The sequence below is a fragment of the Ranitomeya imitator genome, chromosome 1, assembly GCF_032444005.1.
Source record: "Ranitomeya imitator isolate aRanImi1 chromosome 1, aRanImi1.pri, whole genome shotgun sequence".
Taxonomy (NCBI): domain Eukaryota; kingdom Metazoa; phylum Chordata; class Amphibia; order Anura; family Dendrobatidae; genus Ranitomeya; species Ranitomeya imitator.
In genome coordinates this window covers 769,920,995-769,942,611 of record NC_091282.1, presented here as the reverse complement: position 1 = coordinate 769,942,611, position 21,617 = coordinate 769,920,995, and the positions used below count along the sequence as shown (strand labels likewise).

At 47.6% G+C, this 21,617-nt stretch overlaps 1 protein-coding gene across 9 annotated transcripts in view; it reads right to left on the bottom strand.

Annotated features, from left to right (window-relative positions):
• Nucleotides 1-21,617, bottom strand: part of CEP128 (centrosomal protein 128) — a 264,011-nt gene that overhangs the window by 93,869 nt on the left and 148,525 nt on the right. For all 9 annotated transcript variants that reach the window (XM_069735756.1, XM_069735755.1, XM_069735753.1 and 6 more), the window contains 6 exons: nt 12,266-12,616; nt 11,510-11,726; nt 4,626-5,059; nt 3,778-3,942; nt 2,035-2,190; nt 469-528 (listed from right to left, as the gene is read on the bottom strand). In XM_069735756.1, the coding sequence (XP_069591857.1) occupies nt 469-528; nt 2,035-2,190; nt 3,778-3,942; nt 4,626-5,059; nt 11,510-11,726; nt 12,266-12,616 (1,383 nt within the window). The remainder of the gene's footprint in view (nt 1-468; nt 529-2,034; nt 2,191-3,777; nt 3,943-4,625; nt 5,060-11,509; nt 11,727-12,265; nt 12,617-21,617) is intronic.

Sequence of the window (21,617 nt, the reverse complement as noted above, 5' to 3'; positions counted from 1 at the left end):
TATGTGTGTCCAGTTGGAGAGGTGGGGGGAGCTTATATGTGTGTACCAGGAGAAGTCGGGTGGCTTATATGTGCAGACCAGAAGGAGAGGTCGGGGGGCTTATATGTGTGTACCCGATGTCTGTATCTTAGGCGAAGGGGGTGTCTGTGTATTAGAGTGGGCTGCAGTCCACAGATTAGCTGCACAGTGTAATGTGTGTACAGTATGTCCTGGGTACAGAACAATTACGGCTTGTACACTGCAATAAATCATAGGAATAGATGAATCTGGGCGCGGGCCGGGATGGAGGAGGGGAGCGCAGATGGGGAATCCTGTCCAGCTGCTGCAGTCTGTGTGGCCCACCCTGCGCACAGCTGCTCGCTCCAGGCAGAGGGGACTCAGAGCCGGGACATTTCTCTATTGCATCCAGAGGCCCAGGGAGACATTACAGCTCCACGGAGCTCGCAGCCAGGTATCGCACATACTTACCTTAGTCTCTGCTAGCCAGTAGTGTGGGTCATCCCTCAGGTGGGCAGCGCTGGACACCGGCTGGAAGAGAGGGCACAGTGTTAGCACTCAATGGCCTCTGTCTCTTTATTATCTGTACATGTCCCCGCTTATTGTACAGCGCTGCGGAATACGTCAGAGCTATAGAAATAACAGTATTATTATTGTTAGTGAGATATGGAGGTGCAGCTGAGACCTCTGGTACAGAAGGGACACCTCCATGAGGGGAACATGATGCTTTTCTGAACACTTCAGGCTACGGTCATGGTGTGGAGAAGTGGTAGGAGCTCGAATAAGGGTCTAAGCAGTGGTGAGAACCGTCTGTCTGACGTTCAGATCCCACAGGTGTGAATGCAGCCAAACACATCAAGCACCAGAAGCAGCCACCATCACAGGATCAACTCGTAATGGCGACATGGTCGCAATATGCTGGGATCACAGACTACTAAACTCTGGTCCTAAGGCACAATCACTGCCTGCAGCCCCCACATAGGTGGCTATAAAGCACCCCATACACATTATATGGCTGTCAGATGAATAACGGCATGCATAGAAACGCTCGTTTGGCCGATCTCCTGTGTACCCTATGAGAGAGCCGATGTCTGACAGGGGCCACAGAACATTAAAGCAGACTTTCAATTTTATCTGCAGCTTAAACACTGAAGATAAAAAGTCTCGTACCCCTCTTAAGCTGTGCAGTTTTTGCTGCCATGAGGTTGTCGGTGCTTCAACTTTTCCTCTCTCTATACGACACTATGACACTCTTATATAAAAGCAGAAAAGAGACACTCTGGGCTGTCTTCAGGGCTAAAATAGGAGCAAAAACTAGCTAGAAGGATTGGGGTCTTCATGTACAGCTGCCAGCAGTGGATTACAGCCGTGTGCCCATAGGATTTATTGCTTTACTAACGTTTTAATTACGGTAACCTAATATGAAAAAACCTATATAAAAGCCAGAAAGGTCCCATAAAGAAACGTGCACCTGCGGCAAACATCAGCGAGCTTGGACAAGAAGTAAAATTCCTGTCACTGACAGTAAGCAGAGGTCTGGAAACTGTGCAGGAGTGATGAGCGCGCGCGCGCTCTGATAAGGTGTTATATGAGCATGTTCGGGTGCTAATCGGGTGATTTCTGCGTACTCGGATGATATGTCCAAGTCCCCACGGCTGCATGTCTCATGGCTGTTAGACAGCCAATTTATAAGGCAATCACTGCACGTGTTGTGGTTGTCTAACAGCACCAAGACATGCAGCCGCGAGGACTAGGACATATTATCCGAGCACACAGAAGTCACTCGATTACCACTCGAGCATGCCTATATAACACCTCATCAGAGCACGCGTGCTTATCATTATTGTGCAGAGAGGAAGCGTTATACATCATCCCTTTAAAGGGGTTGGGTGCGATTTTGATTTTGATGAAAGCAGTTGTTCCCCATAAGAAATGGCGGCACTGCTGTCATATGAATGGAATTCACGTCAATGCCACAGACAGTAGGAGGTAATAATCTCCAGGGAGGCAGAACAAGGGTTAATAACGAGGGTTTACTTGGAGTTTGTCGGTGGAGCTCCTGGCCAGGATCTGACAGGCAGCGTTGATCTCGGTCTCAATGGCACTTAATATGGTCTCTTGTTCGGTCTCTAGAGCGTTCAGCTTGTCTCTCAGCGTGTTACTGACGTCTTCCAGTTTCTTCACTTGTTGATCCTGTAAAAGAGACCCGACATTAGAAGTGACAATCACCATCTGCTCCTCCGCGTCTCGCACAATCGCAGGTTGGGACCAGAGGAGAGCTGCATCCTCCGAACAGCACAGCTGTGCAGCGTCCCTGCTGCAGGTGATAAATGAGCTGTCATGGCTGCACAGGTCACACACTGGCAGTGTGGGTTCCCTGTGTCAGCAGCAGATAGCATGACCCCTCTGTGTACAAGGGTCATCAGACCCAATGGTCTCCCTCTGCCAGGATCACAGAGGGAGGACAGAACAGAGCTTCTTCAGCACATGTCAGGTATGTTTTTACATCTGCCACATAAGAGAAATGGCTGCAAAGTGGACCCCCGTTGGGCAGCCCCCTGCTGAGCTCCTGCCGGTACTGCTGAGGCATCCCCAAGCACATGAAAGGCAGATAAAGATCTTGTGATCCAAGGGATCAAAGCAAAAATCTGCTCCATTCACATATGCCCCACATGCATTACTCAGCAGCTATCACGGCCCGTCCTGCGTACACAGAGCGCAACGTTCACCAAGGTGTCACCAATACCTGGAGATCTCTGAACACGTGGCACTAAGCATTCACCTCTGTAGTGTCCCGCATCCATCTCCAGGCAAAACACGGCGTTAATAATGCTGGAGAGCCACCCAGTGGTTTGTGTAAGATCTGCACAATGGCAGCACTAAAGTGATCATCTACATGACGGCACAGATTGTAGTGGCATTGCACAGTTATTACGGGGACAGGGGCATTTATGCATATATTCTCTCATGCACAGACTACTCAGACTGCGGACGCTGCCATGTCACCCTGTCTGACAAGTGAAATGCAAGGCGGAGCGTCCATCCGCTTTCTGGGGGGGCTGCAGTCCAGTCTACCACCATCAGGCCACAAGCATATGTCTCAAAAAAATAAAGTAGAAGGTAGAGGCATGTGCACTACTATTAATGGTGGCAAGGTAGGTTCCCACAGCATGTGCAACTCAAAAGAAAGAACCTGGCACTCAACTTAGTGCTCGTGAGAATTTTTTAATTGTAGTACCCAAAACGCTTCGGTCCTATGTCAGGACCTTCATCAGTTACGCACTAGTAGTAAGATTTTTGGTAGTGGTGACAATGATGTCAGAGGACACACTGTGATCTGCGTCTGTTACTGTGCAGATAATAATTTGGCAATTAGAGTGGACTCATATAGCTGGTGTGTACTGGTGTTCAGACGCAATATCCCCCAGCTATATGAGTCCACTCTAATTGCCAAATTATTATCTGCGCAGTAACAGACGCAGATCACGGTGTGTCCTCTGACATCATTGTCACCACTACCAAAAATCTTACTACTAGTACATAACTGATGAAGGTCCTGACATAGGACCGAAACGTTTTGGGTACTACAATTAAAAAATTCTCACGAGCATTAAGTTGAGTGTCAGGTTCTTTCTTTTGAGTTTCAAAAAAAATAAAGGACACAATGAAAACTCCTGTGATCCTAACAGTGCGCAGCACTGATACTAGAATGGTTCTCCAGGACGGGCCTGGACCTACACGTCGCACTGATGTTACCCTGACCTGTCACACAATACCCACCTTCTCCTCCATATCCTGGGCTGCCAGTTGGTTCTTGCACCTCAGTGCGGCGCTCTCATCCTTGCCGCGAAGCATTTCCTCCGATAGTTTATCACACTCTATCTTCATCTTCTCCAGCCGCTGCCGCTCTGACTTCACCAGAGATTTGCTGTCAATCAGCTCTGCCTGAAATCACTTACAATGTCAGCCAAAAGTCTGGGGTCACGGCTTTACCAAGAACAAACTCCAGTATAATCACTAGATCTTGGAATAATAATTTCCACAATTGGATGATAAATAAAATGTTCCTGTGCTGAGATAATCTTATACATGTCCCCGGCTGTGTACTGTGTAATGGTCGCGTCTGACCGTACAGGGACATGTCTGATCATACCACAGCTCCTGGGAGGGGAGGAGAAAAAGACTATACAGACATTACAGCCAGGATCACAGATGATTTTTTTGTCGAGGTAAAACATTTCTCTGCCTGTTTTTAAACAATGTTTAACCTCAAATAAAGAATCAGCTGTGATCCCGGCTGTAATGTCTGTATCCTCTTTTTCACCCCCCATGCCTAGGAGCTGTGGTATGTTCAGACCATGGTCCTGTATAGTCAGACACAACCATTATACAGTACAGCAGGGGACATTTATAACATTATCTCAGCACAGGAACATTATATTTATCACATTTAATTGTGGAAATTATTATTATTCCAAGATTTATTTATTAAAATCAACTTTAAGACAGACTTTGTTCTTGGAAAAATCCCTTTAAGGCTTTTGCTTTTTGTTAGAGATTACTTTCCAACCCATTTAATGAAGACCACAACAGATACCAAAAATTGTTGGTCCCCAATATTCCCAAACCTTCAGCGTGCGGATGTGAGATTCCAGCTCCTCTCGCTCCTGCCGAAAGTGTGCCAGCATCTCCTGGACATTGCGCTCATGCTTGGTTTTAGCGGTCTGGGCAGCAGAGCGGAGGTCGGTCAGCTCCCGCTGGTGCACATCCCTCTCCATCTTTAGCTGCCGTCCTGCTGAGCTCAGCTCTTCTCTGGCAAACTCTGCCTGTTTCTGGGCCTCACACAGGTTCCTCCTCAGCTCTCTGCTGCTCTTCTCTTCCTGGGCCAGGCGGCTGCTGAGCGCGGCCCTCTCGGCACTTAGGTCCCGCACGGACTCCTGTAACTCCAGGACTTTCTCATTGCTTTTCTCATGAGCTTGACCGACAGACAGAATCTCGTCCTGCAGCCTTTCCCGGTCCTCAGTCACCTGCTGCTGAAGCTGAACCTGCCGCTGCAGCTCACCTGCATGGCGGAAAGAAAGACCATCAGGAACAAAGCACGAGACAACTACCATCATCAACTGCAGCCTGTGTCATATAATATACACTGTACAGGAGACAGAGACTGCCAGGAATAAAGAACAACACAGAGAGTGTCATCTACTGCAGCCTGTGTCATATAATATACACTGTACAGGAGACAGAGACTGCCAGGAATAAAGAACAACACAGAGAGCGTCATCTACTGCAGCCTGTGTCAAATAATATACACTGTACAGGAGACAGAGACTGCCAGGAATAAAGAACCACACAGAGAGCATCATCTACTGCAGCCTGTGTCATACAATATACACTGTACAGGAGACAGCGACCACCAGGAATAGAGCACAACACAGAGAGCGTCATCTACTGCAGCCTGTGTCATATAATATACACTGTACAGGAGACAGAGACTGCCAGGAATAGAGCACAACACAGAGAGCGTCATCTACTGCAGCCTGTGTCTTATAATATACACTGTACAGGAGACAGAGACTACCAGGAATAGAGCACAACACAGAGCGTCATCTACTGCAGCCTGTGTCATATAATATACACTGTACAGGAGACAGAGACTACCAGGAATAGAGCACAACACAGAGAGCGTCATCTACTGAAGCCTGTGTCATATAACATACACTGTACAGGAGATAGAGACTACCAGGAATAGAGAACAACACAGAGAGCGTCATCTACTGAAGCCTGTGTCATATAACATACACTGTACAGGAGATAGAGACTACCAGGAATAGAGAACAACACAGAGAGTGTCATCTACTGCAGCCTGTGTCATATAATATACACTGTACAGGAGACAGAGACTACCAGGAATAGAGCACAACACAGAGAGTGTCATTTACTGCAGCCTGTGTCATATAACATACACTGTACAGGAGATAGAGACTACCAGGAATAGAGAACAACAAAGAGAGCATCATTTACTGCAGCCTATGTCATATAATATACGCTGTACAGGAGACAGAGACTACCAGGAATAGAGAACAACAAAGAGAGCATCATTTACTGCAGCCTGTGTCATATAATATACACTGTACAGGAGACAGAGACTGCCAGGAATAAAGAACAACACAGAGAGCGTCATCTACTGCAGCCTGTGTCATATAATATACACTGTACAGGAGACAGAGACTGCCAGGAATAAAGAACAACACAGAGAGTGTCATCTACTGCAGCCTGTGTCATATAATATACACTGTACAGGAGACAGAGACTACCAGGAATAGAGCACAACACAGAGAGCGTCATCTACTGCAGCCTGTGTCATATAATATACACTGTACAGGAGTCAGAGACTGCCAGGAATAAAGAACAACACAGAGAGCGTCATCTACTGCAGCCTGTGTCATATAATATACACTGTACAGGAGATAGAGACTACCAGGAATAGAGAACAACACAGAGAGCGTCATCTACTGCAGCTTGTGTCATATAATATACACTGTACAGGAGACAGAGACTGCCAGGAATAAAGAACAACACAGAGAGTGTCATCTACCGCAGCTTGTGTCATATAATATACACTGTACAGGAGACAGAGACTGCCAGGAATAGAGAACAACAAAGAGAGCATCATTTACTGCAGCCTGTGTCATATAATATACGCTGTACAGGAGACAGAGACTACCAGGAATAGAGCACAACACAGAGAGCGTCATCTACTGCAGCCTGTGTCATATAATATAGACTGTACAGGAGACAGAGACTACCAGGAATAGAGCACAACACAGAGAGCGTCATCTACTGAAGCCTGTGTCATATAACATACACTGTACAGGAGATAGAGACTACCAGGAATAGAGAACAACAAAGAGAGCATCATTTACTGCAGCCTGTGTCATATAATATACGCTGCACAGGAGACAGAGACTACCAGGAATAGAGAACAACAAAGAGAGCATCATTTACTGCAGCCTGTGTCATATAATATACACTGTACAGGAGACAGAGACTACCAGGAATAAAGAACAACACAGAGAGCGTCATCTACTGCAGCCTGTGTCATATAATATACACTGTACAGGAGACAGAGACTGCCAGGAATAAAGAACAACACAGAGAGTGTCATCTACTGCAGCCTGTGTCAAATAATATACACTGTACAGCAGACAGAGACTACCAGGAATAGAGCACAACACAGAGAGCGTCATCTACTGCAGCCTGTGTCATATAATATACACTGTACAGGAGACAGAGACTACCAGGAATAGAGCACAACACAGAGAGCGTCATCTACTGAAGCCTGTGTCATATAATATACGCTGTACAGGAGACAGAGACTACCAGGAATAGAGAACAACAAAGAGAGCATCATTTACTGCAGCCTGTGTCATATAATATACACTGTACAGGAGACAGAGACTGCCAGGAATAGAGCACAACACAGAGAGCGTCATCTACTGCGGCCTGTGTCATATAATATACACTGTACAGGAGACAGAGACTACCAGGAATAAAGAACAACACAGAGAGCGTCATCTACTGCAGCCTGTGTCATATAATATACACTGTACAGGAGACAGAGACTGCCAGGAATAAAGAACAACACAGAGAGTGTCATCTACTGCAGCCTGTGTCAAATAATATACACTGTACAGGAGACAGAGACTACCAGGAATAGAGCACAACACAGAGAGCGTCATCTACTGCAGCCTGTGTCATATAATATACACTGTACAGGAGACAGAGACTGCCAGGAATAAAGAACAACACAGAGTGTCATCTACTGCAGCCTGTGTCATATAATATACACTGTACAGGAGACAGGGACTACCAGGAATAGAGCACAACACAGAGAGCGTCATCTACAGCAGCCTGTGTCATATAATATACACTGTACAGGAGACAGAGACTGCCAGGAATAAAGAACAACACAGAGAGCGTCATTTACTGCAGCCTGTGTCATATAATATACACTGTACAGGAGACAGGGACTACCAGGAATAGAGCACAACACAGAGAGCGTCATCTACTGCAGCCTGTGTCATATAATATACACTGTACAGGAGACAGAGACTACCAGGAATAGAGAACAACAAAGAGAGCATCATTTACTGCAGCCTGTGTCATATAATATACGCTGTACAGCAGACAGAGACTACCAGGAATAGAGCACAACACAGAGAGCGTCATCTACTGTAGCCTGTGTCATATAATATACACTGTACAGGAGACAGAGACTACCAGGAATAGAGCACAACACAGAGAGCGTCATCTACTGCAGCCTGTGTCATATAATATACACTGTACAGGAGACAGAGACTGCCAGGAATAAAGAACAACACAGAGAGTGTCATCTACTGCAGCCTGTGTCATATAATATACACTGTACAGGAGACAGGGACTACCAGGAATAGAGCACAACACAGAGAGCGTCATCTACTGCAGCCTGTGTCATATAATATACACTGTACAGGAGACAGAGACTGCCAGGAATAAAGAACAACACAGAGAGCGTCATTTACTGCAGCCTGTGTCATATAATATACACTGTACAGGAGACAGGGACTACCAGGAATAGAGCACAACACAGAGAGCGTCATCTACTGCAGCCTGTGTCATATAATATACACTGTACAGGAGACAGAGACTACCAGGAATAGAGAACAACAAAGAGAGCATCATTTACTGCAGCCTGTGTCATATAATATACGCTGTACAGCAGACAGAGACTACCAGGAATAGAGCACAACACAGAGAGCGTCATCTACTGCAGCCTGTGTCATATAATATACACTGTACAGGAGACAGAGACTACCAGGAATAGAGCACAACACAGAGAGCGTCATCTACTGAAGCCTGTATCATATAACATACACTGTACAGGAGACAGAGACTGCCAGGAATAAAGAACAACACAGAGAGCATCATTTACTGCAGCCTGTGTCATATAATATACACTGTACAGGAGACAGAGACTGCCAGGAATAGAGCACAACACAGAGAGCGTCATCTACTGCGGCCTGTGTCATATAATATACACTGTACAGGAGACAGAGACTACCAGGAATAAAGAACAACACAGAGAGCGTCATCTACTGCAGCCTGTGTTATATAATATACACTGTACAGGAGACAGAGACTGCCAGGAATAAAGAACAACACAGAGAGTGTCATCTACTGCAGCCTGTGTCAAATAATATACACTGTACAGGAGACAGAGACTACCAGGAATAGAGCACAACACAGAGAGCGTCATCTACTGCAGCCTGTGTCATATAATATACACTGTACAGGAGACAGAGACTACCAGGTATAGAGAACAACAAAGAGAGCATATTTACTGCAGCCTGTGTCATATAATATACACTGTACAGGAGACAGGGACTACCAGGAATAGAGCACAACACAGAGAGCGTCATCTACTGCAGCCGGTGTCATATAATATACACTGTACAGGAGACTGAGACTACCAGGAATAGAGCACAACACAGAGAGCGTCATCTATTGCAGCCTGTGTCATATAATATACACTGTACAGGAGACAGAGACTACCAGGAATAAAGAACAACAAAGAGAGCGTCATCTACTGCAGCCTGTGTCATATAATATACACTGTACAGGAGACAGAGACTACCAGGAATAAAGAACAACACAGAGAGCGTCATCTACTGCAGCCTGTGTCATATAATATACACTGTACAGGAGACAGAGACTACCAGGAATAGAGAACAACAAAGAGAGCATCATTTACTGCAGCCTGTGTCATATAATATACGCTGTACAGGAGACAGAGACTACCAGGAATAGAGCACAACACAGAGAGCGTCATCTACTGCAGCCTGTGTCATATAATATACACTGTACAGGAGACAGAGACTGCCAGGAATAAAGAACAACACAGAGAGCGTCATCTACTGCAGCCTGTGTCATATAATATACACTGTACAGGAGACAGAGACTACCAGGAATAGAGAACAACAAAGAGAGCATCATTTACTGCAGCCTGTGTCATATAATATACACTGTACAGGAGACAGGGACTGCCAGGAATAAAGAACAACACAGAGAGCGTCATCTACTGCAGCCTGTGTCATATAATATACACTGTACAGGAGACAGAGACTGCCAGGAATAAAGAACAACACAGAGAGCGTCATCTACTGCAGCCTGTGTCAAATAATATACACTGTACAGGAGACAGAGACTGCCAGGAATAAAGAACAACACAGAGAGTGTCATCTACTGCAGCCTGTGTCATATAATATACACTGTACAGGAGACAGAGACTGCAAGGAATAAAGAACAACACAGAGAGCGTCATCTACTGCAGCCTGTGTCATATAATATACACTGTACAGGAGACAGAGACTACCAGGAATAGAGCACAACACAGAGAGCGTCATTTACTGCAGCCTGTGTCATATAATATACACTGTACAGGAGACAGAGACTACCAGGAATAGAGAACAACAAAGAGAGCATCATTTACTGCAGCCTGTGTCATATAATATACACTGTACAGGAGACAGGGACTGCCAGGAATAAAGAACAACACAGAGAGCGTCATCTACTGCAGCCTGTGTCATATAATATACACTGTATAGGAGACAGAGACTGCCAGGAATAAAGAACAACACAGACAGCGTCATCTACTGCAGCCTGTGTCATATAATATACACTGTACAGGAGACAGAGACTGCCAGGAATAAAGAACAACACAGAGAGTGTCATCTACTGCAGCCTGTGTCATATAATATACAATGTACAGGAGACAGAGACTGCAAGGAATAAAGAACAACACAGAGAGCGTCATCTACTGCAGCCTGTGTCATATAATATACACTGTACAGGAGACAGAGACTGCAAGGAATAAAGAACAACACAGAGAGTGTCATCTACTGCAGCCTGTGTCATATAATATACACTGTACAGGAGACAGAGACTGCCAGGAATAAAGAACCACACAGAGAGCTTCATCTACTGCGGCCTGTGCCATACACTGTACAGGAGACAGAGACTGCCATGAATAAAGAACAACACCGAGAGGGTCATCTACTGTGTCATATAATATACACTGTACAGGAGACAGAGACCACCAGAAATGGAGCCCTCTCCTATAACGAGTCCTCAGTAACGAGCCCCTCCTGTAACGAGGCCTTCCCTCGTAACAAGCCCCTCCTTGTAACAAGCCCCTGCTGTAATCGATCTCATCCAATAGCGAGCCACCTCCAGTAATGAGCACCCTCGTAATGAGCTTCTCACTGTAACGAGTGCCCCTATAAGGAGCCAGCTCCTGAACTGAGCCCCCCCCCCCCTTAAGAACCGTACACTTGTGCTCTTCGGACTGGATGCAGATATTTTCCATTCTGGAGCAGCAGCTTCTCCTTACTGACAGCATCAGATGACTGCGCGGTGCAATAAATGCAGCAACTCTGATCTGCATTCAGTGCCCGTTACACTTAGTGCCCGTTACCCTGCAGTCGGCCCGCCAGCTCCTGAGACTCGCGCACATCTTTCTCCAGCTCCAGCTGTCGATCCTGTAGGTCAGTTACTTGCACTTGCCGCAGATGTAGCTCCTCCTGCTGCTGCGCACGGCGGCTTAGCACCTCTGCAAGTTCCTTGCGCAAACTTTCTACCTGCTGTACTGTGGTCTGAAGCTGACATTTCAGCTCATCCTTCTCTTTGACTGCCTGTAAATAGACACAAGAAATGTGATCACTTGGTTATGTTGTACGGCACAGACTGCGAATATATGGCTGAGCGCGCACAGCCTCTTGTCTCCTGGGAAAGCAATGGTCGGGGGTTAATTCAATCCCAGGGTCCCCATAGATCTGAAACTGGACTTCTGGCCGGCACAAACATCCAGTAACACGCAAGTAGCAACATCGTCAGTCCCAGCGACTGTAGCAAGAAACTAATGTAAATGAGGACAAAAATAAAAGATACTAATAGTAAGAAATGGAAATGTACAGAGGACACTTCCGCCCAGAAACGAGGCCCTTGTACATAGGCAGATGATGGGTGAGTAGTCCGAGGAGCGCTCATCCCCGGGAAAATGTGCCGCTGATCAGACACCAGACGAGACCCTGCATCTTCTATGCAGGTGTACGAGCCATTGCTGCTCGGCAGCAAAATCTTTGGGCAGCTCCAGACGTAAGACGGCCATAAAATCTAACAAAAGGAGACTCCAAGACAAAGTCCAACCAAAACTCCAGTGTGGACCACTTACTTGGGAGCAGCGCTCAGATGACAAGGTCACAGACTCTTCTTTCTTCTGCAGCTCCCGTTCCACCTTCTTACATTTCACCTTCCAATACTTCACGGTCTCCTGCGCCTTAGATTTCAGATCTTCCTTTTTCTTCTCAGCCTCCAGACGTGAGGCCTCCGCCTGCCTCAGTTCTGAGAGGCACCTTTCAGCCTCCTGCGTCACCTCCTCGAGTTGCTGACCCAGCTGAGAATTGTGACTCTCTAACTGTCTCCGCTCCTTTTCACAAGTCTCATAGCGGCTCTGGATGTCCTTCACCTGCTGTAACATCCTTAGCTGCTGTCGCTCCCGCTTCTCCATGTCCGAGTTCAAGGTCTGCAAGATGAAGGGGAGAAAAAAGCATCTGGGATATGGGGGAACGGCAGTAACAGCAATTCAATAACACACAAGTGGGAGGAAAACAATGAGAAAGCATCAAGGGTTAATGATCTGCAGCCGCCTTGTACTCAGGCAGTCCCACGTTACGTGTCAACTGTGGCTTATTTGGAGTCCTATAATAATATATCAACTGTCACGCATCGCTGCTCCGTGGTGTCACTTATTCGTCACGTGCCTGCTCTCACACGTGACTTTGAGTTGTGCCTGCAAGGGTTAATCTATCTCCCCACTCTCCGTCCAGCATTCAACCTCTGTCCTGTGCTATAAGGGGAGCATAAATCACACACCGACCCAGGCCACACACCCGCTCATACGCGCTGCCACCACTCATCGAATACACGGGCGATGAGTCCCAGAAATAACTAATAAAAATATGTTTATCACTCATAAGGCTCACACACCTCTAGGCTATGGATTCTTTAGAACATTCAAGGTTCAACTTATTAAAGGTTTATACTTTAATAGAAAAAGGTTCAATGCTTACAATAAGAAAAAGGTATAAAAATATGAGAATAAAAAGACATACAACTTATGCAAAACAGTATCAAATAAACAGGAGAAAACTTACAGAAATCATCTAACTTGTAGTCTGCTTTCTGCTCCCTGAGGGGGGGGGGTGAATATAGTTGTGGAACACATCAGCTTTTCAGGTTGCCCTCATCATGTGAACACAATTCTCTGTCTGCAGCCTAAATTTATAACTTTGGTCTGAGGTCAGGTTTCTAGACCAGCCTCCCAGGTTAATATCTTAATTGCGGTCTGTTTGATTGGGCACGGCCGCTCTACCAATTAATATATATTCTTTTCCTCTGGGACACGTGTGAAATGGTTCCCAGGGATACCTTCCCTCAGGCCACAATTTAGCATCTCCCCTCCAAGACCTCAGAGGTGTCAAGTGTTCCTTTTGTTCTTTGGCCTTAGCCAGACCCCCTGGTGAGATCTGGAGACAGAATTCTTACTCTTCACAAGGAAGTACATATTAACACCTAGGTGCCACTGGCCTTCAGGACAGATGCTACATTATCACTAGTCACACATATAACCCTAGACAGATGTCAGATGTCACTACACACATATAGATATATATATATATAATATATATAAACATTTCACCACACCTCCCTCCTTATGAACGTGCATGGGGGTTGGCTTACAGGTCAGCTCCCAAGCACGTATCTGGTTCTGTCCCATCTTGGCGAGAAAGGCCATCGGCATTGCCATGATCAACTCCCTTCTTGTGCTGAATTGTGAAATCATATTGCTGAAGTATCAAACTCCATCTAAGCAATTTCCCATTGTCCCCAACTACTCTGTTGAGCCAACTCAGTGGGTTATGATCGGTTATCACGGTGAAGTTGCGCCCATAGAGGTATGGTTGCAGCTCCTGCAGAGCCCACACATTTGCCAAACATTCTTTTTCAATGGTGCCATAAGCCACTTCTCTAGAGTTTCCTGCTTAGGTACAGAATTGGGTGTTCCTCTCGTTGTTGGATCACCTGGCTGAGAACTGCACCTAGCCCATAGGTGCTGGCATCTGTCTGCACTACAAACCGGCGAGTGAAATCTGGAGCCTGCAGGACGGGTGAACTAACCAATGCCGACTTTAGGGCAGAAAATGATTCCTCACACTGAGGACTCCAGGAGACAATTTTAGGAAGTCTCTTCCTGGTCAGATCAGTTAACGGTTTGGCCAGAGCACTGTAGTTTGGTACAAACCTCCTATTGCAGCCAGCCGTACCCAGGAAGGACAGTACCTGCTTCTTGGTTCGTGGGGTGGCCCAGGCTGTAATGGCTTCTACCTTCCCTGGCTCAGGTTTTAGCAATCCTCCCCCCTCCCGGTGTCCTAGGTATTGTACTTCCCGCATGGCTACCTGACACTTCCCTGGCTTAACAGTAAGACCTGCAGTTTTAAGCTTTTGCAACACCTGCGAAAGATGTACGAGGTGTTCCTCCCAAGAATCACTAAAGATGGCTATATCATCAAGATAAGCGACGGCAAAACCATCACACCCTTCCAATAAATGATTGACCAACCTCTGGAAGGTCGCAGGGGCATTCTTCATACCAAAGGGCATCACCAGAAACTCAAACAGCCCAAATGGCGTTATAAAGGCAGACCTCTCCTGAGCTTCTCTGGTCAGGGGTATCTGCCAGTATCACTGGCAGATCACCGAGTATGGACTCAGGTCCATGATGGTAAGGTACGATGCTTTAGCTAGCTGCTCTAACAGCTCATCTATCCTTGGCATGGGGTAGACCTCACATGTAGTCAATACATTTAATTTCCTGTAGTCTACACAGAACCGGGTAGTACGGTCCTTTTTTGGGACAAGAACCACAGGCGAGGCCCAGGCACTCTGGGATTTTTGTATCACCTTGAGTTTCAGCATCTCCTCTACCTGTTCCCTCATGTGTGCCTTCACCTCTGCTGACACACGGTATGCAGACTGCAGTACTGGGGGATTAGTACCAGTGTCCACATGGTGAACTGCTAAGTGTGTCCTCCCAGGCTCCCCTGTGAAGACTTCGGTGAACTCGCTGAGTGCCTCCATCAGCTCAGACCTCTGACTGTGGGATAGCTCAGGGTTAAACTCTGCTGACTCCAGGGACTCCATGTACTGAGTCCCGGCCCCCACATCCAGTAACAGATCAGCCTCCCCCTCTTCAGGCAGGCTACAGACAGGTAAGACACAGGCCTCCCTGGCATGATCAGCCTTCAACATATTTACATGAAACACTTTCTGACGCTTTGCATGCTCATCTAGGGTCACCACATAATTAACATCATTCAGCCGCTTATGTACAGTATATGGTCCCTCCCATGCGGCCTGCAATTTATTCTGTAACATAGGGACCAACACCCAAACCTTCTGCCCTTCCTCGTAGGCCCTTAGTCTGGCATTACGGTCGTACCAGACCTTCTGGTTGGTTTGGGCCTGGGCCACGTTCTCATGGGCTAGGTTGCTCAGTTTTTGCATTCTCTCTCTGAGCTGCAGTACATATTCGACCACTGAGACTCCAGTAGTTCTGGGGTTGTCGTCCCAACAGTCCTTAATCAAATCAAGTGGCCCCCTGACCCTCCTCCCATAAACCAGTTCAAAGGGGGAGAATCCAGTAGACGCCTGGGGTACCTCTCTATAGGCAAACAGCAGATGGGGGAGGTACCGCTCCCAGTCTCTCCCTTCAGTCTCCACCAACATATTGAGCATTTGCTTTAATGTTCCATTAAAAACGCTCGCAGAGTCCGTTGGTTTGGGGATGATAGGCGCTGGCCACAAAATGCTGTACTTGTATTCCTTCACAGAGGCTTTCCATCAGATCAGACATGAACTGGGTTCCCTGATCGGTCAACATTTCCCTGGGGAAACCCACACGAGAGAACACAGTCAGTAAAGCATCCGCCACTTTGTCTGCTCGGATGGAGGATAGTGCCACAGCATCCGGGTATCGTGTAGCATAGTCCACCACTGTGAGGATGTACTTTTTGCCAGAGCTGCTAGGGATTGCAAGTGGCCCTATGATATCCACAGCCACTCGCTGGAAGGGTTCATCGATTACAGGCAATGGTATCAATGGCGCTTTCTGTATATTCCCAGACTTTCCAACTCTCTGACAAACTATGCACGATCGGCAGTAATTGGCAATATCTGTCCCCATCTTGGTCCAATAGAAGTTATGTGTCAGGCGAGCTTTAGTCTTTTGTATTCCAAGGTGTCCGGCCAAAGGAATTTCATGGGCAATTCTCAATAATTGTTCCCTAAATGGAAAAGGGACGATCAGCCGCCGTTCATAGTCCCAAGATTCTGTAGTGTCCGTGGGGATAGTCTCTGTATACAGTCTGCCCTGGTCCCAGTATACTCTCTCTTTGCCAGAAGTAGCAGGGGGTCGGCCTGCAAAACATCTGAGCTCCTCCAGACTGGCATCTGTCTGCAGGGCCTCCTGGAAGCTCTGACGGTCAGCCTGCAGGCCCCGGCCTAGTGGGACTGCCAGGCACTGGTCTGAAGCGGAGTTTTCAGTGTCTGTTATCAGGGACCTTGGTGGGTCTGCCATGTATGGAGGCTCTGGGACCACAGTATGGGCCTCCTGTCCTGGCAGTTCTGTCTGAGACTCATCCTCTAATCTCTGGACCTGAGTCTGAGCCGCAGCCTGACTCCGGGTCACAGCTGCCACATAATTACAGTCCTGTGCACTTTCTTCCACCTTCTCTGCATCATTTACTTGCAAGGGAGGAACATAGTGGGACACCATCCTCCCCAGGTCCGTGCCTAGCAACACATTGGTGGGAATGGCCTCTGATACTCCCACTTCTCTCAGTCCTTTCCCTGCTCCCCAGTCCAAGTACACACGGGCCATGGGCACGGCAGGGCTGACCCCTCCAATCCCGGTTATAGACATAGTCTTTCCTGGTATGATATCGGCAGGGGTTATCATGGCTGGATGCACCAGGGTCACCTCTGCCCAGTGTCTCTGAGACCAATGGTGACTTTATTGCCAACAGTGACAGATTGACAGTTCTCATTTGCCCTTGCATCAGAGCCGGCTACAAAGAGGACATACGGTGGGGGCAGAGTCGGCTTTGTGGTGGTAGTTGGGCATTTCTCCCTATCAGGGCAGCCAGCGCTAACATGTCCCACTTTGTTGCAGGAGAAGCACCGGCGTGCATTGCCTAGAGAGTGTCTATTTCCCGGGGCCCCATAGAAGGTGGGCTTGGACAGCACTGGTGGTCGGCCAGCAGAGGGAGAAGGGTCCCCATTTGGCTTACCTCCCCTCCAGCTGGATCCCGATGGCTTCCGCACCTCAGGCATCCTGTTAGCCACATAGCAGTCCGCAATCCTTGCAGCCTGATCCACAGTTTGTGGCTCCCGATCACACACAAATTGTCGTACATCCGTGGGGCACATGTGAAGAAATTGATCCTTGACCATAAGATCCGTTAAGTCCTCAAAACTGTTGACAGAAAGTCCCCTAATCCATTGGTGGAACGTGGTCCTCAAGGTGCTCACAACATCCGCATAGCTGTCAGATGATCAACGTTGTAAGTTCCGGAACTTTCTACGATACAACCTGACACCAGAAGTGTATTTCCTGATCAGGGCCTCTTTTATGGCCTCATAGTTCGCATCTAGCTCTGGTGGGAGGCCAGTAAAAACTTCCAGGGCTCTGCCGCTCAACCCTGGGGTTAGATACTGTGCCCACTGCTCACGGGGTAGATGGTACTGCCTGCAGGTTTTTTCAAATCCCCGCAGGAAAGTATCTAAGTCCGTATCCTTCTCCATCACAGGGAAGTTTTCAAGACGTGGCCTCCTTGGATTTATGTCCTGGGAGGGGGTTATCTGGGGACTGATACCCCGCTCTAGTTGAGCCATCTGAAGCTGGAAAGCTCTCTCCTCCCGGCATTCCGCAGCCTCTCTCTCAGCCCGGTCCCGGCGTTCTGCAGCAGCAGCCTGGCGTTCTGCAGCCTCTCTCTCAGCCTGTCGGTCTGCAGCCTGTCAGTACTGTAGAATTAGCTGCATGCGCAGATTGGGATCACTTGTTCCCAGCCGTTGTAAGTCCATTTGCAACGTACAGTCCATAGGCTCCTCAGCACTGGCATTGCTGACATTTTCATCAGGCATCTCCGGTGCAAGAGCTGGCATTGCTGGGTCTCTCTGAGGTGGGCTCTCTCCTTGCCCAGATGTTCCAGCACTTTGCTCTATGTCCTGCTCGACCAAGGCGCGTATCAGCAGCTCCTTGGATCTGTCGGCTGTCTCTATTCCTCTCTGCTCACAGAGGTCGGTCAGAGCTTCCTTGCTCTGCTTCTTGTACTGGGCTGCCATATCGATGAACAGCCTTTGCCAAATAAAAGATAGAAAAGAAAAACGGGGAGGGGAAACTGTTTGCAAGTATGTCTATGTAAGCACTGAGTTGAACCTTGAAGAACTGGTGCACTCCTCGCAAGGATACCAATTCTTTGGTACAGGGAATAATTGCTTAAACCATGCACTAATGCTCTAATAGAAATAATTCTATCCCACCGCTCGCCACCAATTGTCACGGATTGCTGCTCCGTGGTGTCACTTATTCGTCACATGCCTGCTATCACACGTGACTTTGGGTTGTGCCTGCAAGGGTTAATCTATCTCCCCACTCTCCGTCCAGCATTCAACCTCTGTCCTGTGCTGTAAGGGGAGCATAAATCACACACCGACCCAGGCCACACACCCGCTCATACGCGCTGCCACCACTCATCGAATACACGGGCGATGAGTCCCAGAAATAACTAATAAAAATATGTTTATCACTCATAAGGCTCACACACCTCTAGGCTATGGATTCTTTAGAACATTCAAGGTTCAACTTATTAAAGGTTTATACTTTAATAGAAAAAGGTTTAATGCTTTCAATAAGTAAAAGGTATAAAAATATGATAATAAAAAGACATACAACTTATGCAAAACAGTATCAAATAAACAGGAGAAAACTTACAGAAATCATCTAACTTGTAGTCTGCTTTCTGCTCCCTTAGGGGGGGGGGGTGAATGTAGTTGTGGAACACATCAGCTTTTCAGGTTGCCCTCATCATGTGAACACAATTCTCTGTCTGCAGCCTAAATTTATAACTTTGGTCTGAGGTCAGGTTTCTAGACCAGCCTCCCAGGTTAATATCATAATTGCGGTCTTGCACGGCCGCTCTACCAATGAATATATATTCTTTTCCTCTGGGACACATGTGAAATGGTTCCCAAGGATACCTTCCCTCAGGCCACAATTTAGCATCTCCCCTCCAAGACCTCAGAGGTGTCAAGTGTTCCATTTGTTCTTTGGCCTTAGCCAGACCCCCTGGTGAGATCTGGAGACAGAATTCTTAAGGTACCTTCACACTCAGCGACGCTGCAGCGATACCGACAACGATGTCGATCGCTGCAGCGTCGCTGTTTGGTCGCTGGAGAGCTGTCACACAGACAGCTCTCCAGCGACCAACGATCCCGAGGTCCACGGGTAACCAGGTTAAACATCGGGTTACTAAGCGCAGGGCCGCGCTTAGTAACCCGATGTTTACCCTGGTTACCAGCGTAAAAGTAAAAAAAACAAACACTACATACTTACCTACAGCTGTCTGTCCCCAGCGCTTAGCTTCTCTGCACTCCTCCTGCACTGACTGTGAGCACAGCGGCCGGAAAGCAGAGCGGTGACATCACCGCTCTGCTTTCCGGCTGACCGACGCTCACAGCCAGTGCAGGAGGAGTGCAGAGAAGCAGAGCGCCGGGGACAGACAGCGGTAGGTAAGTATGTAGTGTTTGTTTTTTTTACTTTTACGCTGGTAACCAGGGTAAACATCGGGTTACTAAGCGCGGCCCTGCGCTTAGTAACCCGATGTTTACCTTTGTTACCAGTGAAGACATCGCTGGATCGGTGCCACACGCCGATCCAGCGATGTCTGCAGGGAGTCCAGCGACGAAATAAAGTTCTGGACTTTCCTCAGCGACCAACGATCTCCCAACAGGGGCCTGATCGTTGGTCACTGTCACACAGAACGATTTCCTTAACGATATCGTTGCTACGTCACAAAAAGCAACGATATCGTTATGTGTGAAGGTACCTTTACTCTTCCCAAGGAAGTACATATTAACACCTAGGTGCCACTGGCCTTCAGGACAGATGCTACATTATCACTAGTCACACATATAATCCTAGACAGATGTCAGATGTCACTACACATATATATAGATATATATAATATATATACACATTTCACCACATCAACTAAGTAAAGCAATTCTAGGGAAGGATGTCACATCATAGATCCAGCACCCGCTGATATGCACTCTGCTCATCTGCCCAGCACCTGCTGATCTGCACCCTGCTCATTTGCCCAGCACCCGCTGATCTGCAAACTGCTCATCTGCCCAGGACCCGCTGATCTGCACCCTGCTCACCTGCCCAGCACCCGCTGATCTGCACCCTGCTCATCTGCCCATGACCCACTGATCTGCATCCCGCTCATCTGCTCAGCACCCGCTGATCTGCACCCTGCTCATCTGCCCAGCACCCGCTGATCTGCACCCTGTTCATCTGCCCAGCACCCGCTGATCTGCACCCTGCTCATCTGCCCAGCACCCGCTGATCGACACCCTGCTCATCTGCCCAGCACCCACCGATGTGCACCCTGCTGATCTGTACCAAAAGAGCAGGAATCGTCCACGACTGGACAGGTTCTCTATAACGCTCCTATCATAGCCACCCTTTTTATGTGAGCGACCCAGCAACAGACCAGACTGCATCACTGGCTCATCAGCAGCTCAATGACACAGTTGTTGCAATGGTTAATACTACAAAGCCCAGTGACACACAATTATCTACAAATAGCTTCCAATAATCCAGAACATGGCAGAGTATATATCAGGGATGTGGCAATTTATAAATCATTTTTAAGTTCAGCAAATAATCTCTCACAAAACCCTTGATTGGTTACATGAAGTCTTGGAGGAGATGCGAATATAAACAACACTACGGGCGGTTGATTGGTGGATCTTGGGACGTATCCGCATGGCTCGGGGCCGTCATTGCTGAATTCTCCAGTTTGTAAGATTAAGAGGATAATCTGAAACCAACTTAAGTTGTTTTGTCCTACGTTAGAGCGCAGCATTTTCCAGGTATAGCATTCATGTCGTTACTCTGCGCTTACCATCAGCCAAGTCTAATAATAAAGTCTCTTGTGTAGATCTGGCAGCGCGGGCGCCGCAGTCACCTTATGTGCAGGGATTTATAACCTCAGTGATGTCTAACTGCTTATGAGAGAAGCTTGTGGGGCATTAGGACAGCACGATGGCTCTGGCATTTATCAGCCACCAGGCAAGATATTGGAGGCCGAACCTGGCACGGACGGATAATGGCGCTCATTACAGCCGACAAGTAATCATGTCCAAAGCTGCAACAATAAACTGCTCTAAAGAAGAAC